This window comes from Diabrotica virgifera, chromosome 8 (assembly GCF_917563875.1).
Source record: "Diabrotica virgifera virgifera chromosome 8, PGI_DIABVI_V3a".
In the NCBI taxonomy this organism is placed as follows: domain Eukaryota; kingdom Metazoa; phylum Arthropoda; class Insecta; order Coleoptera; family Chrysomelidae; genus Diabrotica; species Diabrotica virgifera.
The window spans coordinates 5,332,009-5,352,256 of NC_065450.1; the positions used below are offsets into that span (position 1 = coordinate 5,332,009).

General features: G+C 33.4%; 1 protein-coding gene across 2 annotated transcripts in view; it reads left to right on the forward strand.

Moving 5' to 3' along the window:
- LOC126889639 (semaphorin-1A) overlaps positions 1-20,248 on the forward strand; it is a 584,815-nt gene that overhangs the window by 550,369 nt on the left and 14,198 nt on the right. For both annotated transcript variants that reach the window (XM_050658141.1, XM_050658142.1), the window contains exon 13: positions 1-20,248. This exon is cut by the window's right edge and continues 14,198 nt beyond it. In XM_050658141.1, the coding sequence (XP_050514098.1) occupies positions 1-75 (75 nt within the window). In that variant the 3' untranslated portion in view covers positions 76-20,248.

A 20,248-nucleotide genomic window follows, 5' to 3' on the forward strand; every position in this document is an offset into this window, starting at 1 on the left:
TTGTTACAGGGCGACAACTATCGGCGAGGCGACGGATTCGCAACGACACGCAGCGTCAAGAAAGTATACCTCTGAGAAAACAGCGAGGAGGGGCGAAGTCTGGGCCGCGTCCCCCGGCCCTCCCAGCAGCAGCAGAGATCCGGTCACAGCGCCCTGCCCACCAGCAGCGGATCCTCTAGCTCCCCGTCGCCGCCTTCCTCGTCGCCGTCGCCAACGCCTCCAAATACTGCCTCCTATATTTATAGAGCGTAGCTGTTCTCCTACAGGGCGTAACTATTCAAGGGAACCTTATGTCTAGCAGCGAGACCATGCACGTTGGCTTTGTAAAGCTTTACGGGCGGTCGTTTTGACTGTGTAAGCATGCGTGGTCTGCCAGAGGGGTGAGAACAACTAACTGTACTATAAAATTGGTTTAGTCTTTGGGATATTTTGTGGGTTGTATGTTTCGAAGAAAGTTCGACTGTATTTTGAACTAAATACCTACTGAGGCGAGCAGCGTTCCCCTAAAAAGGTGCATAAGAAAAGCAAATAACCCTCCAATAAAAGACTACTCATCCAAACCAAGCGTAATCAATTCTTTACATCATTGAATCTTATAAAATCCTAAGGCGACAAGTCACGCTGTCTGTCCGGTACGGTTTCGATATGTAAACATTGAATGACGTTTAATAAACGTCAATTTATTTTGTTATAATTTTTTTATAACAGCTCAAGAATGACTGAATAGAATTAGCTAATTTAGATTTTAAAACATTTGTAGAAGTCCAAGAAAGGTTTAAAAGGTGAGAAAATGTGATGAAATTGTAAAAAAAATACTAAAAACAACACACAGTTGTCATATACACACAGTTGTATTATACTTCTTTAGATTTATGTCACTAAAACTGCGGCTAACTTCGGGTCTATTGACTTTTTTACGCTACCCGTGAAATCGATGCTTTTGGCGCTTTGTTTGATCTAAATATGGTATTGAATTGTTTCATTAAATTTATAATTGAAGACCTAAGTGGAACAAGGGGGGTTACAAAGCCTACCTTTTGAGATATGGGCAGTAATGTTTTTATTCGTGTACTTTTATCAGGAAAATATTGTTTGTGTTATTTGGTTTTATTTATATTGCTATAAGCATTTCTTTACATATAATGCTGATAATATGTATTTATTTTTAGTATTTTTTCTAAAAATAAATAAAAACTGTACAAATGCCTTCTTCCATTAATTTTAGTTTTTATAACTATCCTTTATCTGAATGGATGAAGGGGATATGTGGCATGAAATATTACTCTTTAATCAGTTTTACAGAAATGTATGTAATTCAACACAACATAATCTTCTTCTTCATGTACCGTGCTCGATTATTGAACGTTGGCTATCAAATTGGCTATAGTAAATTTTTTGATGGCAGTTCGGTAAAGGGATGCAGAGGATCTGTTAAACCATTCTCACAGGTGTCTAAGCCTAAGCCATGACGGTCTTCTTCGACCTGGCCTTTTTTCTTCGACCTGGCATTTCTTCTTCGACCTGTCCTTTCTTCTTCGACCTGGCTTTTCTTATTCCGTCTGCCTTGCCTTGTATTATTACATGGAGTATATTATATAGAGTGAGTTTTATGTATGGAAAGCCTCAATTATCTCGGCACGATTTTTGATAGATTTTGGTGACAAAGGGTTTTCTAATGCGGCCGATATAATAGTGGCAATTACATTGTTGTCAGAAGTTCCGTTTTTCTAGAAATCTAATGAATTTTCTTATTTCAATTGGAACACCCTGTATATTTTTGCGTTTTGAAGTCCTTAAGAAATGCTGATTATTTTTCGTGTTATATTTCCTATACCTAAATGCCATAATTTCGGAGTTATTTAGATACATTTATTTTAAAAAAAATTTAAACAAATTAACAAAATCAATTTTTTCAAGCGGGTACATTATTTGTAGGTTCTTTTGATAATTAGAAACAAAAAAGGTCTTTTGTAATTTTTCTCCAACGTTAATACTTTTCGAGTTATAAACAATTTAAACCTGAAAAAGACGAAAAATGTTTCATACCTCCTTCCATTCAAGAATCGTAGTTTACATGTTACATACCATCTTCATCCACTAGAATATCTCTTACTAAGCTTTTTAGAGATACAGTATAAGTGTCGTATGATAGTGAAGATACATACCACCTTAATTCAAGATCTACGTTTCATACTCCCATCAGCAGAACTAACTTCACTGCAAATTCTTTCATCTCGAGGGTTTCTAGACAGGCAAATGCTTGCTCCAATTGTGTGGATTTCTTTGCGGATAGTTCGCGATTTTTAAAAACGCTAAAGGATTGCACCCTCTAGTTTTATGTTCTTGAATATTTTAAACTTGTGATTATATATCTTTACCTGTTATTTTTACTTTTTGACTTGCTTTATTGTCGTAGTGTTTATTGTATCTTATTGTATTTTACGTATATTTGTAATATTTTGTTAGTTCTTCATATCTTCTGTAATGTTTTATTGTAATGAGCTTTGCTCGTAAATATATATAAATAAATAAATAAATAAATAAATAAATTCACTAAGAAACTCAAAATTTTAGAAAATGTTATATACCTCCTGTTTCCACTTAAGTCTTCAATTATTAAAATGTAATACACAAACTTGAATTTTCAACTTTATCGCAGAGAAAATGCTTAATAATAGTTTTTATTATTGTAATTAAACAATGTTTTAAAATTATTTTTAATTATAAACATATTTTCTGTATATTAATTTTCGATATTGTCAAAAATATTCTTGAGCAAGGAGCACATTTTTTACACACTTCCTATTCAACTAATAAAATTTGATATCTGATAGGATATTGTAAAGATCTTCTTCCTTAGACTTCTACAAATATTTCAAAATCAAAAGTAACCAAATCAATCCAGTCCTTTTCGAGTTATAAAATAAACAAAACATAAAAAAAAATAGTCAGAAAAACCGGAGGGTATCAGATAAAATTGGAGGGTACGATCAAAATTGAAAGGAGATACGATAAAATAGGATGTTGTCACAAAAAATTTAGTGCAGTAACTATAGGAGGCAATAGGGAACTTGCATAAAATTTTAAATTCGAAAAAAATGTTATAAATCACAACAGAACATAATTTAAAACATGTATCAAAGATAAAAAAGTTTTGTTTGGCTTTCGTTTGGCCCCTAAAGACGATTAAAAATTCAAATTATTCCAGCCAGGCCAAAACGCGTCGTGACGTCATCCGTTTATATGTTTACATTCTTCCAACAAAGTAAACAGAATTTTAAATTAGACGTTATAAACGTCAGTAGAAAATACAGTTATGTGACGTTACAAATGTTTTTGATCGTTTGAACTATTCATAGAAAACTTCTACTTTTACAAAATGGTTTTATTTTACGTAGTAAACCTACTTTCCTTTCCTTCAATAACTATATCAAACTCCAATGTCAACAACCTGGTATATATTATTACAATGACATACGATAAATGTTAATAGAATATAAATATTTTTCCTTTATTCCGCGACGAGGTATACCCAAGTAGGTGGAGGCCAATAAACTAAAGAAGAAGAAAAAGAATATACCTAATTATAACCATAAACGGAACCATATAGTTAAACTGTGTGACGTCACGGGTAGTTTGAACTATTTTAAAATACAGAAGACTTTAAATTTGTACTTCTGTTATTATGAGTTTTTGAAGAGTAAAATTTTGGAAATCTCATTTTTATACAAAACTGAACATTATTATGTAATAAAAAAAATGTGCAAGTTCCCTATTGATTGTATTCCCCGTCGCATGGCGACAGGTAAACTCATTAATTAATAATATTTGACATTCGATCTGACGTTCACTTGTGTCTGCCGAACCGAATAATATATAAGAAGGATTGTGACGTCACAATTTAATTTTCAACTTTGAGGTCAGTTATCTCGAAGATCGTTCGAGATATCGAAATGCCGTTTACAGATTTGGATTCAGGAGACAAAACTACATATTATGTATACATCGGTAGGTCAGCTTCAAGTGTTGCAGGGCCGGCGACGAACGAACGAACAGACTTTGCGAATTTATAAACGAAAACAAAATTTTGGTTGAAAAGTGTTTGCAATACCTATTTTCAACTTTTTTTTATTTTGCAATAAATTGTTAAGCAAAATCATCTGCCATTTGTACAAAAATAAATTATTTAGGTTTTTTTTTTCAAATCCATTATACTTGTTTGGGATTAGTAGATTTTGATTGAGCGGCTATTTGGATTATTTATGCATCTTTTTGTGGGAGCGCTGCTCGTCTACCTAAGATTCGTAGGGAAATTAAACATAAAAAAAAATTGAAAGTATTTTCGAAACTACCAGCAATTGCTCGCAAGGATTATAACAAATTGTCATATTCATTTTTTTAATGTTACCATGAGAAATTATTATTGATTAATGCCAAAATGTGAAGATATTACTTAAAATTGTGCAAAGCTCATATTAAAGTATTTTCATAATAACTAAAAACAAAACGTAGAAATAATGTTTTTTACTTTTAAAAAGTTTCCTAAAAATGTCACAGAACGAATAAGTTTTATATTTTCTTGTAAAATTCTTAAAAAAATTCACTATATACCGAGTGTTCAAAATGAATCTTCTATACTTATCTATTATGTTTGTTTGTTTATTGATTCACTGGCCTGAGTTATTTTTGATGTCAGTACTTTTATAGGTGATCGTTTATATTTCATGCATACTGAATTCAAAAATGCAACACATTTTTCAGAATCAGATCAGGTTTATTTACTAAATCAAATTATCGAAATAAATGACAGAGCACCAGAATTATTATTAAGGTTATTGTTTTAAATTAGATCTACATTTTAAAATAATATACGCAAATTTAGCTATTCATTGTAACAGCTATTCGTTAATAAATGATCGTTTCAAATACTTTCTGGCATCTTTTTCACCTCTAACGTCCCTCTTAAGATACCAGCAATAGTCACATCCCATCGGACCCAGTATCTCTCTTCCATTACTCGAATGTCCTAATAGAAGCTAGAAGTAGTCCAAATGTGAGCTGAGAAAGTGCATCCTTATAGATATACGTCCGCCAAGAGCATTGAAGTTCTGAAGGAGTAGTTCTTCTACAGTCGACTCATGGTTCTGGCTACTATAGTTTTATAGCAGCCAGAATTTAGAGCCTTGCATGAGCTCCCTAATCTGAGGACTATCAAGAATGTCTTCACTAATACGTAGTATTTTTTCTCTCAGAAATACGGAAGCCCTATACGGAACCAGGTTCAAGATTAGGTCTTACTGTCCAGGCGCGTTTCACGTAATAGTAGTCTGCTCTACTGCCCCAGAGACACAGGAATCAAGGATACTTGGTGTAGCCATCCTGTAGACCCAATATTATGAACAGTACTTGAAATATTAATAAAAATTTTAAGTAGAATTTTTAGCAACACATGGGAAGAACACAACTAAAACAGAGATAAAGTACACCATAATGAATTGAATAGTGATGTCAAACGGCTATACGCTATGAGCTCGTAGGTAGAGGGGATAATTAAAAATTCGCGAGCGTCAGTAGTGACAAGTCTGTAAGCTTTTACTGGAAATTTGACATAAATGTCGAAGTGATTAATTTAAAACATTGAAATTAAAAACATTAATAGCAAATAATATTAGTTGGTCAAAGCTGTGGTGTATATTTTACCTTAAATATACTTACGTTTTAAATACTGAATTTAAGTTTTTTTAATATTTCGTAATATGTGATTATAAATTTATGTAAGCGCCATCTACACGATAATTGTGAAAGTATCCGAAGTAAGAAATTAATATTTCATTAATAGAACGTTAAAATGATTAGCAAAATCTTTAAAATATCGATTTCTTTTTTGCGTTGTAAATATTAAGCGATAACAATTAGATAATAAATTTAAAAATTACCGGTGAAAGTTGCATTAGTAATCCGCTAGGAGCGACACCAGCGAAGCTCAGAGCGTATACCTTCAAATCTCCACAAATCCTCCAATTGTGGTGATCATTTTTCAAGCAAGTTAGTAAATGTTCCATGTTAATATAATTTTCTGTCATTTGCTCAGAATGCCCTACTGGAACAGAACCGATCTTGTTGCCGTTGTATAAAAGAACAGCTTTCAAACTCCTGTTTGAGGAGTCAATGAAGAGTCACCATTCTGCAGGGTTATACGTGACACTAAAGCTTCAACAAGTGAATTCATACTTCTATACAAGTAAAAGGTTGTTTCCGGAGCTAGTAAATTATTTTCATGAAGAAGTGACCCAGGCAACTGTGAAGATTCTTTGGACAAGCACATATCTCTTGTCAGATAATATGATTGACCTGAATATAAGGGTTTTGCTTCACTTGATTTTGAAGTGGATACATATATCTCATTTCCATCACTGTCTGGTCCTACCGATTCAGATGAAAACTCATTGAAGTTGTTGTCTGGGGGTGTTGGAATTGGAATGCCTGGTCCATGGTACAAAGGCTTTATACTGGGTATTATACATGGTTCTTGTTTTTTCGATTGTTTCAGTTACATCAGTTAAATAAATGGACACAACGCAGCTTAATATATTTATTTATATACAGAATATATTATAGTACGTAATTATATTTCGGTTGTAGCTATGTTGGTTGAGGACGCTATGGACAGAATACCTTGGCGAATGGATTTAGTGTCCGCAGTCATATAAACCCAAATAAACAAAAAATAAACAGAATACCCAGAACGCATATAATGAACAAATATAATGGTATTTTTAAATGTAACTTACCATTTAAGTTTGTCATACAGAACGTAGTATGGTCTTGTTCTTTCGTCCAAATAAAAGGTACTCTCTCTCTCTTGTCGTTTCCCCATTACTGAGGATCGTGATTTCTTCCAATATTCCTAACGATGTTTCTCCATTGGTCTCTATCTTCAGCTGCTCTAAGAGCTTCGCAGAATGAGTTTCCAGCTGAATTCTTTATTTGATCGAACCATCTAGTTGGTGATAGTCCTCTTGATCTTCTCCCCGGAACGTTTCCAGAAACGATTAATCTCTCCAAACTGTCGTCACCTCTGCGAACCACGTGACCAAAGAATTGCAGAATTCGTTGCAGACATATTGTGGACAGCCTTTTTTTAATATTGAGTTGGTTTAGAATGGAAACGTTTGTCCTATGAGCTGTCCATGGTACGCGCAGCATTCTTCTCCAGCACCACATCTCAAAGGCATCAATTTTTTGGCGCTCGCATGCGCGAAGAGTCCACGTCTCTGCTCCGTATAGAAATATTGAGAATGTATAGAATGAGAAATATTGAGAAAAAGGTACATCAAAGTCTAAATATGTTTGCTTTCTGGTACTTCAGCGACCCCGGATTTCAATACATGTTTTGCAATATATGTGAGGTGTAAAGTTCTTATGCTTTGAGTTTTGAAAGCTTTGAGATGTAGGTATTTCGTCGTATGCAGAAAATTCCATGGACTGACCACGTTAGAAGAAGTTTTAAGGCGTATGAATAGAGAACGTGAACTCACAGAAATTGTCAAGAAACGTAAAACATCTTATCTTGGACACATATTTAGACACACAGGTATAACTTCCTTCAGCTTATTATAGAAGGGAAAATAGAAGAAGGACGCGGCCCGGGTAGACGACAAATGTCCTGCTGCGCAACATCAAAGAATGGACAGGATTAGACTTTCAAAGTTTAATAAGAAAAGCCCAAAATAGAAAAGGCTTTGCAGAAGTCATTGCCAACCTTGGCTAAGAAGACGGCACCCAAAGAAGAAGAAAATTTTTGTCTTGCTCACCAATATTAACACCAAAAGTATGCAAGATGCATTTTACGTACAAACGGTAATATTTTTGACATCCGATCTGATATTGTAACTTTATCACAAATGTAGCAAAACCGATCGGGATGATTCTTGTACTTTTAATTCATTTTATAAGAGACACTCAGGTACTGAGTCCAAACAACCTGTAACTCAGTGTGCACTCACCTCCCACCAGCACTCTCTTGCACAATTGCCGTATTTTTTCTCATGCACTATTGCCACCAATGACCTGTTAATAGTGGTAGAACAGTTCATTTTATAGGAATGGAATTTACATGAAATCATAAAATCAAAAGTTTTTTATTGGCTAGATTAAATATTTCTGTATCGTACTTTTTATATACTATACATTTCACTTTGTAACAAAATTAGCATATTGGAAATAATAGATATGCTCCTTATTTCAAGAATATACTCTCTTTTTAATTTGAGATATCAAAAAATCAGACCTGAATGAGCAAAATGAGTGCATGTGATACATAAAAAGCATGTGATACATGCTAAATACATAATATAAAGTCGTTTATAAAACTCTTGACCTCACAAAAAAAGTTTTGAAACGCAGGCCAGTGTTATCAAGTTAAGTTGTTTTTTTAAATATATATTTCCTTATGAATCAGTAAGATACAAAACAAAACTACCAAATATGATAAGAAACAAAAAATGATTAGATTACGTAAATAAGAAGAGAAACCTAGGGATGCGCCATAGTTATAGGAGTAGTTGGGGCAGTGTGCATTTTTAGATACAAGTTGATAGACTTGGTTAATTATACAAGGTGATTCAGAAAAACGGTACGATTTGACAACGCTGCTGACGATAAAATAGTGATGCCGCGGGCTTGTGACGTAAACGTTGTGAATCTAGAGAGTGGGAAGTTTAGTTATCATGGAGACGTGGTCGGGTGAACAACGTGCATTTGCTGTGAAAGTTTATTACAAAAATGGTGAAAGTTTTGTGTGTATAAAACGAGCGTTTCGTTTATACTACCATTTGCCGCCCCAAATTGCAGTTCCGTCTAACATGGCTATTAAGACTTGTGTTAGGAACTTTGAAAGTAGTGGTTTAACATCACAGAAAAGAGGTGGCAGTGTCAGAACTGCTCACACAATACTGAATATTGAAGCGGTGTGAATTTCATTACACGCGAGTCATCGCAGGGATCTTCGAGGACTTACGTGTAATGAATTTAGCACATCTTCAATATTCTGTGGTGTGCGAGCATTTCTGACACTGCCACCTCTTTTCTGTGATGTTAAACCACTACTTTCAAAGTTCCTAACCCAAGTCTTAATAGCCATCTTAAACGGAGCTGCAATTTGGGTCCGCAAATGGTAGTATAACCGAAATGCTCGTTGTACACACACAAAACTTTCACCATTGTTGTAATAAACTTTCACAGCAAATGCTCGTTGTTCACCCGAGCACGTCTCCATGATAACTAAACTTCCCACTCTCTAGATTCACAACGTTTACGTCGCAAGCCCGCGGCACCTAAATTTTATCGTCAGCAGCGTTGCCAAATCGTACCGTTTCACTGAGTCACCCTGTAAATATATATATACATATTCTGATGATTAATAAGTGCTTCTTATGAATGTGTTAGGTAAGTATGTCCGTAAAAATAGGATTGTTATAATTTAGCAAAATGACATTGTGATTAGATTGTATGATATTCTTTAGCTATAAAGTTGTTCCACCTTATATTAGTCTAGTGAATTATGTAAGTGATCAAAATGTTTTTTTTTTTCAACGACGGTGGAGCAGTATAACTAAAACCTTAAAAACGTTAACAATTCTTATTTTTTGTGCTGAGTACGTAAGTAAAAATCATCCATCACTACTTTGCGTTTTACTTTGGTGTATCATTTGAAACAAGCAAGTCGATGTCTACTGGTATAACAAGAATATTAAACGGTTTAAAACACTCAGTAACATCAAATATTTGTTGCAATAATTATCTCACTTTTGGATATACGCCTTTTTTGGAGATACGAGAACTTCCTAGGAAGGAAGCAGTATGCGACTCAGATCACTTTCTATTACAAATAAAATTTAGATGCCGTATAAACACAGAAATAAGTGACGAAGGCGAGTAAGGAGCAAGGACCCCTGAAAAGGAAAGAGCTGAGGAAGAAATAAACAGACAGTAGAAGAACAAACACGCAATGACCGAAAAATTAAACCTGGACAATCTGAAAGATCCAGAAATAGAAAAGTGATTGTGATAAGAATTGAATAGGGCTCTTAGAATAAATGGAGGAAACAATGCAAGAAGAATGGAATAAGATTAAGAGGATTACATGGGAAATGGCTAAAAGAGTGATACTAATTAAAAAACATCAAAGGAAAGAGCTTTGATTTGATGAAGACTGTAAACAAGCAATAGACAAGAGAAATGGACTATACGTGCAATATACTCAAAGAAGACGACAAAGGCGTGAAACTTTTGAAGAAGAACGAAGAATGGCAGAAAAAATATGTAGAAGAAAGAAAGGGAGATATGAAAACGACCAAATACTAAAAATGTAGAAAGATTTCAATCATGATGACACTAAAGGAACATATAAATTCCTGAAACAGCTCAGAGAGTGATATATCTGCACTAATATTTTTAGAAATAATGAAGGCCAAATTATCAGAGACGATATAACAATAAAATCAGGTTGGAAAAACTAAGAGCAAATACAAACAAACCAGTCCATGCAGAAGCAAATTTTAAAATAACAGAAGATCAAAACCAGAGTGCTGAATAAATGTACTAACCCATAAAACAAGCAATAGTGGATCCCATTATTGCTTGTCTTGAAGAAGAAGCACTGAATAATAATAAAGCCCTAGGTATTGACAACATACCAGCTGAAATTTTCAGAATTAGAGGACACACACTGATAGATATAAATGTCAGTAGATTGGAAAAATCAATTATATGCCCAATTCACAAGAAGGGAGACAGACTGAACTATAGAGGCATATTCTTACTCTGTCTGCGCTACAAAGGTGTTTACGTGGACCATAAACAGGAGATTCTGCAAATCGGAGGTGGTTAACGTAGATGCCATATGTTGACCAAATTGTAGATTTGAAGACGTCTTCTAGGGCTTTAAACAGCAACTTTAGCGATATTACGTCGCCTTGTCGAACTTCTATCTTAATGGGAATGGGATTCATGATTGGTAAAGTAAAATTCAACTGAATCACAAATTATTTGAAACATCCCTAATAAAATATTCGTATTTATACCCAATAGACATAGATTTATAGGTTCTTATGATTGAAATCGATAAATAAATCGATTTTTACATTCACGATCAAAATTTTCTTTTAATAATGTTTTCACGTATTATCAAGTAGTGATAAATGTTTTACTTATATATAAACGCAAACTGAGAAATATATTTAGAAAAACTCTTCTAAAAAGAGTAGTCAAAAAATCAACATCTGTTATACTCGAAAACTCCACTAATCGCCGATTTTTGGTTTTTTATAAATAATAATAAAAAGCTCTAAATGTAATTTTGGAATTAGATTTACTAGACTATATATATATAACTTTGTTATGAAATATATCCCCTCATATTGTATCACAGCCTCACTTTGTAACACTCGTGACATTATTTTTTTATCTTCATAAAAACCAAAGTAAGAAATAGTCGTTGCAGAGTGAGGGGATTTTTGAAATTATGTTAGATTCGTCTTTTGGTTAGTGCATCTAGTAATGTAAATAAGACTGAAAATTGTAATACCTTGTATCTTTTAGGTTTACCAATCTATGCTGATTCCATCTTTTTCTTGAATTGCTTTTAGTATGTACATTATGGCTGATGACAAATTAGATACAGACTGTTTGGTTTTCAATTAGATATACGCGCTATTAATGGCACCACTGCTTCTCCGCTGCGCAACTAATGTCGCGCCGATTCATTCTGTCATTCTTCATTTTACAGTGACAGTGCAACTCGTTATCATAAGCAGTGTTGCCGATTTTAGCGCTTCCTTCATTGGGGTGTATCTAATCAAACAGTAAACAGTCTGTATGTTCTTATTGCTGACAAATTTGTATTTTGTTATTGTTCAGTTGCTTTATTGTGTTAAGTATAGCGAAGCTTCTAAAAGTATTCTATAGGTTAATTAAGTTTTAAACATTTCGAAAATAAAATGAATTTTTTTAATAGACATAAAACGAAGATAGAACGAACTAGTCAAACTTATTACATTCTGAGATTGTCCATTTTAGATATGTACTTACATGGTTTTAGGAAAATTTGATAACAGTATCCTAGACTGGACGTATTTTGTATCTTTTATATTTTTTATACCACTTAAATGAAGAGGCTTCTCTGCTGTCGAGACTTAAGGCTTGGGTTAAAAATACGACTGTTGAGGTGCTATGTACTATTCGTATTATACTACGGGATGGAAGCATGGACACTGAAGATAATTGACGAGAGGAGACGGGGGGGCATTCGAGATGTGGATGTATCAAAGATTGCTGAAGATCTCATGGGTAAATACACTAGCCGACGCGACGTAGAAATAATGACACGTATACACAAGGAAAGAGAAGTACTTCTAACAATTAAGAGAAGAAAACTGAGATATATGGGACATATGATGAGAGGAGATAAATATTTAATACTTTATGTCATTATGCAAGGAAAATCCAGGGAAAAGATCCATAGGAAGCAGACGTAACTCATGGCTGAGGAACCTAGGGCAATGGTTTGGTCGTAATAATAACGAATTATTTCGAGACGCGTTCTCAAAAGTAAAGCATCACTCTGATGATTGTCAACCTTCGAAGTAGAGAGAAGAAGATACCACTTAAAATTGCAATGTTGTATAGTTTAAGTATACAGTTTTACAATACAAATATACGCTCCTACAACAGCTACATAAAATAAGACATTGACAGGTTCTATATAGTCCAGCAAACAAAAAATGATTAGAATGAATGGAACTATTTTTAATAGATAGACGCAAATTCTCACATTCGCTGACGATATAGTTATAATGGGCAGAAGTATGAGAGAGTACGGACGAATACGGATGAGTACGGACGAATAATAAAGAAACGGATAGAAAATGAGTGGCAAGATTCCGAAGAACAAAGTGGATTTAGGGCAGGTAGATCATGCACAGATAACATTTTCTGCATAAGGCAACTACTAGAAAAACGTTCTGCTAGAAATCTAGAAACTCGCATGGTATTTGTAGACTTAAAAAAAGCATACGATACCGTTCCCAGAGAAAAAATGTTTGAGGTATTACAACAAACCACTTTAAATAGAAAATACATCCAAACAATAAAAGATCTCTATGCTAATGCAACAACAGCAATAAAAATTGGAACGAAACTTTCAAATACCTTTGAAACTTCGAAAGGCCTTTTGCAGAGATGCTGTCTGTGGCCCACTTTATTTAAAATTTACCTTACACATGTGTTAAAATATTAGACTAGGAAATGCCAAACAATGGGGATACCAGTAGGAGATTCTTATTTGTATACGTTGCTATTTGCTGACGACCAAGTTGTGATTGCTGCTGATAAAGATGACGCCAATTGACATGATCAGAAAATTGAACGAGGAGTACAGAAAATGGGGTTTGGAAATGAGCATGGAGAAAACCGAATACCTTGTAGTCGGATGTGATACTGGAGACTTAGAATTAGAAGGGGAATACATAAAAGGATGTGATGAGTTTAAATATCTAGGTTCTATTTTTGACAAAAACTCCATATGCGATCAAGATATAGAATATCGAATAAGTCAAGGAAGAAAAGCTATAAAACAGCTGAATGGCATTTGGTGGAGTACAGGACTGCAAAATCAGACAAAGAAAAAAATCTACCAAACTATCGTGGAAGGAATTGTCCTGTACAACTCGGAAGTATGGGAAGTAAAAGACCGACAAAATAAAAGACTTCAAGCTTTAGAAATGGACGCGCTTAGAAGAAGTTGCAGAATTTATAAACTACAGCATATCCCAAACGAAGAAATAAAAGAAAGAAGGGAAGTAGAAAATGATATTATAGACAGAATAGAACAAAAAAGATTAATATGGTACGGACATGTCCAGAGAATGGGACCAACAAGATGGCCCAAGAAAATGATCCAGTATGCACCACCCGAGAGACGAAAAAGAGGCAGACCGAAGAGAACATGGATACAAGATGTAGAGAAAGCAATGAACAGTAAACAACTCAACGAGGAAGATATTCGTGACCGAAAAGCATGGTGAATAGGATGCGGGAAACGGCGGATGCTGTGGAAGACCCGATATATATATAAGTATGAGAGACATGCTGCAGTGTTTTACAAGGCTTGCGGACGCGGCAAGTAAATTAGTACTTATAGTAAACGGGGAAAATATATGGTGGTTTCAAAAACTGCCGAAATATACAACAGAGAATTCAAATCAACAACCATATCTTTGAGCAAGTCAAAGAATTCACATATCTTGGTGACAAAGAGTTATACAATATCATCCATTCTATCACTGTTTAGAATTCAGAAAACTGGTCATCTGATTGGTTTACGTCAATTTATATTACACTACACAAAGAGGATGCCACTACCAGATGTAAAAACTTCCGTACATTGTCACTACTAACACATGCCAGTAAAATCTTGTGGCATATCATTAAAAACAGATTAAAAACTTAAGGGTTTATAAAGGCAAACAATTTCTTAGTATATAAACAGTTCTCAATAAGATTAAGAACACTAAAGTGTTATGTCTAGTCTCTATTACTATATGGATGTGAGACTTGGACTTTAAATAGTATGACGTCAACAAATTGAATTCATTCAAAATATGGATGTACCGCCGAATGCTAAGAATAAGCTGGACCAGCAGAACTACTAATGAAGAAGAACTGGTTATAATGAACAAACGTCCTCACCTGGTCAATACTATCAAAATTAGAAATACGTCATATCTAGGACACATAATGCGCCATAGGGAATTTGAGCAGCTCCAGGTAATATTAAAGGGCAAGATCGAAGTTAAAAGGGGTATAGAAAGAAAGAAAAAATCCTAGCTCCGAAACATCAGAGGTTGGACCCACACAACAGAAAATGACTTAAGTCATCAAGCCCAGAACTGAGAGGAATTTGCCATATCGATCGCCAACCTCAAAAGAGAAGGCACTTAGGAGGAGGAAAGGCAAAAGGTACACGTGAGCAAATTCTCAACCTGAGACAACTCATTGAAAAGTCGAGAAAATTTCAAGTACCTCTGATAATATGCTTTGTTGACTACCAGGAAGCATTCGATTATGTAAGTTTGATAAATCTTTGGTCTATTTTAATAGATATGAGTGCACCGATACACTTGGTGACACTTAGTACAAATCTGTACCAGTCCAATATGGCAACTGTACAACAAGATCATAGGGTTTCAAGCCAATTCAGAGGAAAGTGGGGGATTAGCCAAGGATGCGCTTTATCACCAGATTTACTTATTATGGTGAACATGTCATGAGGATCGCCCTATAAGGATGGATAGGTGAAGATAGCAATATGATTTTTTTAATATGGGACGAAAATCACAAGTTGGAGTAAAGATACTGACTACATTTGTCGATCTATTCATACTGGTAAAGAAGAATACAACCTTTATAACATTGTAAGAATTTTTTTTTTTTAATTATTGATATAATAGATATTTTACTATCCTGATTTGTTATAGCGTTCTGCGCCATCCGGTTCCCAGTTTTCAGCTTCGTCAGTTGTTCCATTCGACAGGGTGAAGGTTCCTTTCCGACATTGCCTTCTGAATGCCGCCTAGCCACGATTATTTCGACCTTCCTCTCTTCCTTCTTTCCCTTGGCGTCCATTTTAAAATTTGTTTTAGCAGCCTGGCGTCGTCCATTCTTTCTATATGACCATTCCAGATCAGTTGTCCCCTTTGAATTCTACCTATGATGGTTGATATAGTAGCTATAAAGAGTTAAATTGTTAAATAACTGATAAAAATTATTTCAGTTCATGAAATGTATGTACTAAATATTGTACGATACTATGTTCATTCTTAAGATAAGCTTAGACGGCAGTTTCAGACACGTCATCGGTGGGAGTGTCGTGTCGGGTCGAGTGACACGGTACACCCACTGATCATGCGTCTGAAACTAGCGTCCTAGCTTATCTTGGGAATGACCGTAGTATAGATGAGTCTATGTACGGAGGTATGTGTTTATTTTTGTAATTGCTTGTTCGTTTGGCAAAATATGTTTGTTTTCTCAGCAGTGTGACCCAGTTTGTCATCAGACGTAATGTTTTAGAGGCTTATTATGATTTGTTAGACATCATTTATGATTTTTCACGTGTATAACAAATCAGCAATATGTCAATTATTTGGTGCTCTGCACCTGATAAATACTACCCACACTTTTATAATAACTTAGGTTTTGTTGAAAATACTGAAGACATAGTGCCTGCTTAACACGCCAAGTCAACTTTAAAAGAAGAGGGGGCATTATGTCTCTTTTAGTCTAAGATCCGATATAAGAACGACCTTCGCCCATTTGTTTAATGGATAAAAATTATTTCATATGTAATATAGTACCTATGTTAAAAATAATAAAAAAACAAGGAGTGTCCGAAATAATTTTGTCCAGATTATAAGTAATTAATAATTTAAAAATTACTTTTTTTATAAATTCCAGTAAAGTTTTTTCGGCCCGGCAGATATTATTTTAGATTTTTGGATCATTCGAAACAAAAAAGTTCTTTGTAATTTTTCTCTTAAGTTGATGGTTTTTGAGTTATAAACAATTTAAAACTAAAAGAAACTAAAAAAAATTTCAAGGCTCAAAAACATAAGGAAAAAATATCATTTTTGAAATTACTAAGTACCAAATTTAAATTTCAAACTTTATTCTATCAGTTTGTGATCAGTATATTTTGGGCTTATTTCATTTTAAAACATTGTTTTTTTTTAGTTGTTAATGCAGCCCATCGCTGGTCTTCCCATAAGGAACCTTCCTCATTAACAATTAAAAAATATATTTGAGAATAAAACATGGCAAAATACTTATCGGACCTGATAGAAGATGTGTACTTTAATTTAGGTAGTTGATGATTTAGTCCGTTCTTTAACGGTAAAATATTGCAAAACCTCTAAATTTTAAAGAACCGCTTGGATTGACATGAAATTTGGCATACACATAGCTAACAAGTCAAAGAAAAAAAGTGATATTGTGCCGATATGTGCTTTTGTCCTGGGGGTGGTTTTCACCCCCTCTTGGGGGTGAAAAAATATTCGTCCAAAGAAAGTCAGGAAATGGATAAACTGGCTAATTTTAAGTAACTTTTGTTCTATAGAGTTTTTTCACTAAGTCAATACTTTTCGAGTTATTTGGCAGTGAATATGTTCATTTTTTCAAAAAAAATAACCACGCTTTTAGACGGTTTTTCGCAAATAACTCAAATAGTAAGTATTTTGTCGAAAAAACATTCTTAGCAAAAATATAGTCTGTAAAAAATTTAAAAAATGGTGTATACATCACGTCTCTACACCTAGTAGAAGCAGAGATATAGCTAATGAAAAATAGTTTCATATTCGTCAAATTCCAAATGGAATACTTTAACTTGAAATAACCAAAAATGAAGCACATTTCGGGAAAAACTCATTACAACTTATTTAAAGTGTTTAAAAAAAGCTTCGTTTTTGTTTTATAAAAAAAATTTCTAGCATCAAAATTAAACAAGTTACGCTCAAAATAAAGTTACTCCCTTTTGGTTTTGGTAAAAAAATCGAGAAAATCACCCCCTAATTAGTATCTTAAATGAACTTAATCGTTACGACTTCACAAGTTTCTTGACTCGTGTATATATTGTTTATATGATCTGTAAGTTTCATCGGTTCAAAGTCCTTATTATTGAAAGGGCTGTAGTTAAAAGGGGTTGAACGAGTCACTGATCACGAATGTATGCAAATTTAGAAACACCAAATCTTAATCAATTTTTGTCTAACAGAAAAACAAAAAAATACATGATATTCAGAAAAGCAAATCTGACTTTTTTGTTTTTCGAGATTTTTGGTATCTCTAACAATTTTTAAGTTACTTTGAAAAAAAAGCATATTTTTCAAAATTTAAATTTTTAAAAATTTTACTTTGAAACCAAATTTTTTCAAAAATAAGCACTTTGAATCGATGAAACTTACAGATAATATAAGCACAACATAAGTAAAATAATTTGGAGCGGTAACGATTAATTTCATTTAAGTTGCTAATTAGGGGTTGGTCTTCCCGATTTTTTTTTGCAAAAACAAAAGGGATCAACTTTATTTTGAGCGTAACTTGCTTAAATTTAATGCTAGAAACTTTTTGTAAAAACAGAAATAAAGCTTTTTTAAAACACTTTAAGAAAGTTATAATGGGTTTTCCCCAAAAAGTGCTTAATTTTTTGGATATTTCACGTCGAAATATTCTATTTGAATTTTGGTGAATATGAATATATTATTCATTGGCTATAACTCTGGTTCTACGAGATCCAGAAACCTAACGCGTACACCATTTTTTACATTTTTATAAGATATATTTTTGCTAAGAACATTTTTTTCGACAAAATACTTACTTTTTGAGGTATTTGCGAAAAATCTTCTAAAAATGTGGTTATTTTGTTGAAAAATGAACATATTCACTCGCAAATAACTCGAAAAGTGTTGACTTGGCGAAAAAGCTCTATAGAACAAAAGTTACTTAAAATTAGTCAATTTACCCATTTCAGGACTTATTTTGGACATACATTTTTTCACCCCCAAGAGGGGTGAAAATCACCCCCAGGGCAAAAGCACCCATCGGCACAATATCACTTTTTTCTTTGACATGTAAGCTATACGCATGCCGAATTTCAGGTCAATCCAAGCGGTTCTTTAAAATTTAGAGCAAAAACCGTGAAAGAATGGACTAATTTCAAAAATAATATGTTTTTTCTTGTGTTTTTGAGTCTTGAAAATCGCCCTTTTTCGTTTTTTTTTTCAGTTTTAAATTGTTTATAACTCGAAAACGATCAACTTAAGAGAAACACTACAAAAATCTTTTTTTGTTTCGAATGATCCAAAAAATCTAAAATAATATCTGCCCAGGCCGAAAAAATTTTAGTAGAATTTATAAAAAAAAAAGAATGTGTGTGTACTTTGTACGCACGTAAGAAGTTATACTTCTATTGTACGATTTCAACCAAATAAATATACTTTCGAACAGTTTATTTATATTTTATTTAAAGATTAAACTAATTTTTACTTACTACTTTCCAAAAAGTTTTATTAAAACAATATCAAAAATAAAAAAAAATTAGAAAACACCCGGATTCGAACCGGGGACCTCTTGGTCTCCAATCGAACGTTCTACCACTGAGATATATTCCTTTTATTTGTGCGGGTGCGGACTACAATATTTCACAGACATAGTGTCAAATAGACCAAGTGAAGTATAAAAATACATACTTTAATTACTTATTATCTTATTCCCGAGGTAGACAAATCCAAAGATACAAAAATTATAATAAATATATTTACTAAAAACACTAATATATTCTTTTCACACCGTTTTTGGACTAATACATACATAACTTAAAACATTTAGCAACGAACTCCATACTGTCTGTGTGCGCATGCGCGCAGAATAATAAAAATTCACTCCCAATCGCGCCTAAAGAAGTATAACTTCAAAAAGTAATTTTTTAATTATTAATTAATTATAGTCTGGACAAAATTATATCGGGCAGCCCTTGTTTTTTATAATTTTTAACATACTAAATTACATATCAAATAATTTTTATCCACTAAACAGATCGGTGATGGTCATTGTTATATCGGATCCTCTACTATCTTTGTTTAATTTTTTATTATTGCTCAAAAATTTATTTAGTTAGGTGTTTTTTATAGTTTGTGTTCTATGATATTTAATATATATGTAATAAAACTTGTTTTTTATAAAAAAAAATATGTAATGGAAGCTGACAAACGTATTATGAACTTTTTTAATAGTCCGCAATTTATTTTTGTGAAGTTTTACAAAACGTGAAACACATTCTTTAGCGGAAACGTTAAAAAGAGGTCAAGAGATTTATTTTTGGTCCAAGTTGTGAGGCTGCTCCCCTAGGAAAATTTTTTCTGATTCGGTTCCTGTTCATATATATCCCCCTTAAACAAATCTAAAGGGTTCCGGGCGAAATTTTTGGTAGAAATTGTTTACAACAATTTTTTAAACAAATTTAAAAAATTCCCTTCTTTGTTCCAAAAAATATGTTTTTAGGTTTTTTTGGAGAATTCTAAACAAAAGGTATCGTTTTTCTCTATAGTTAACAGTTTTCGAGTTACAAGCGATTTAAATTCTAAAAAAATGCGAAAATACGCATTTTTGAGTCTTGAAAACTTATTTATAAATTATTATT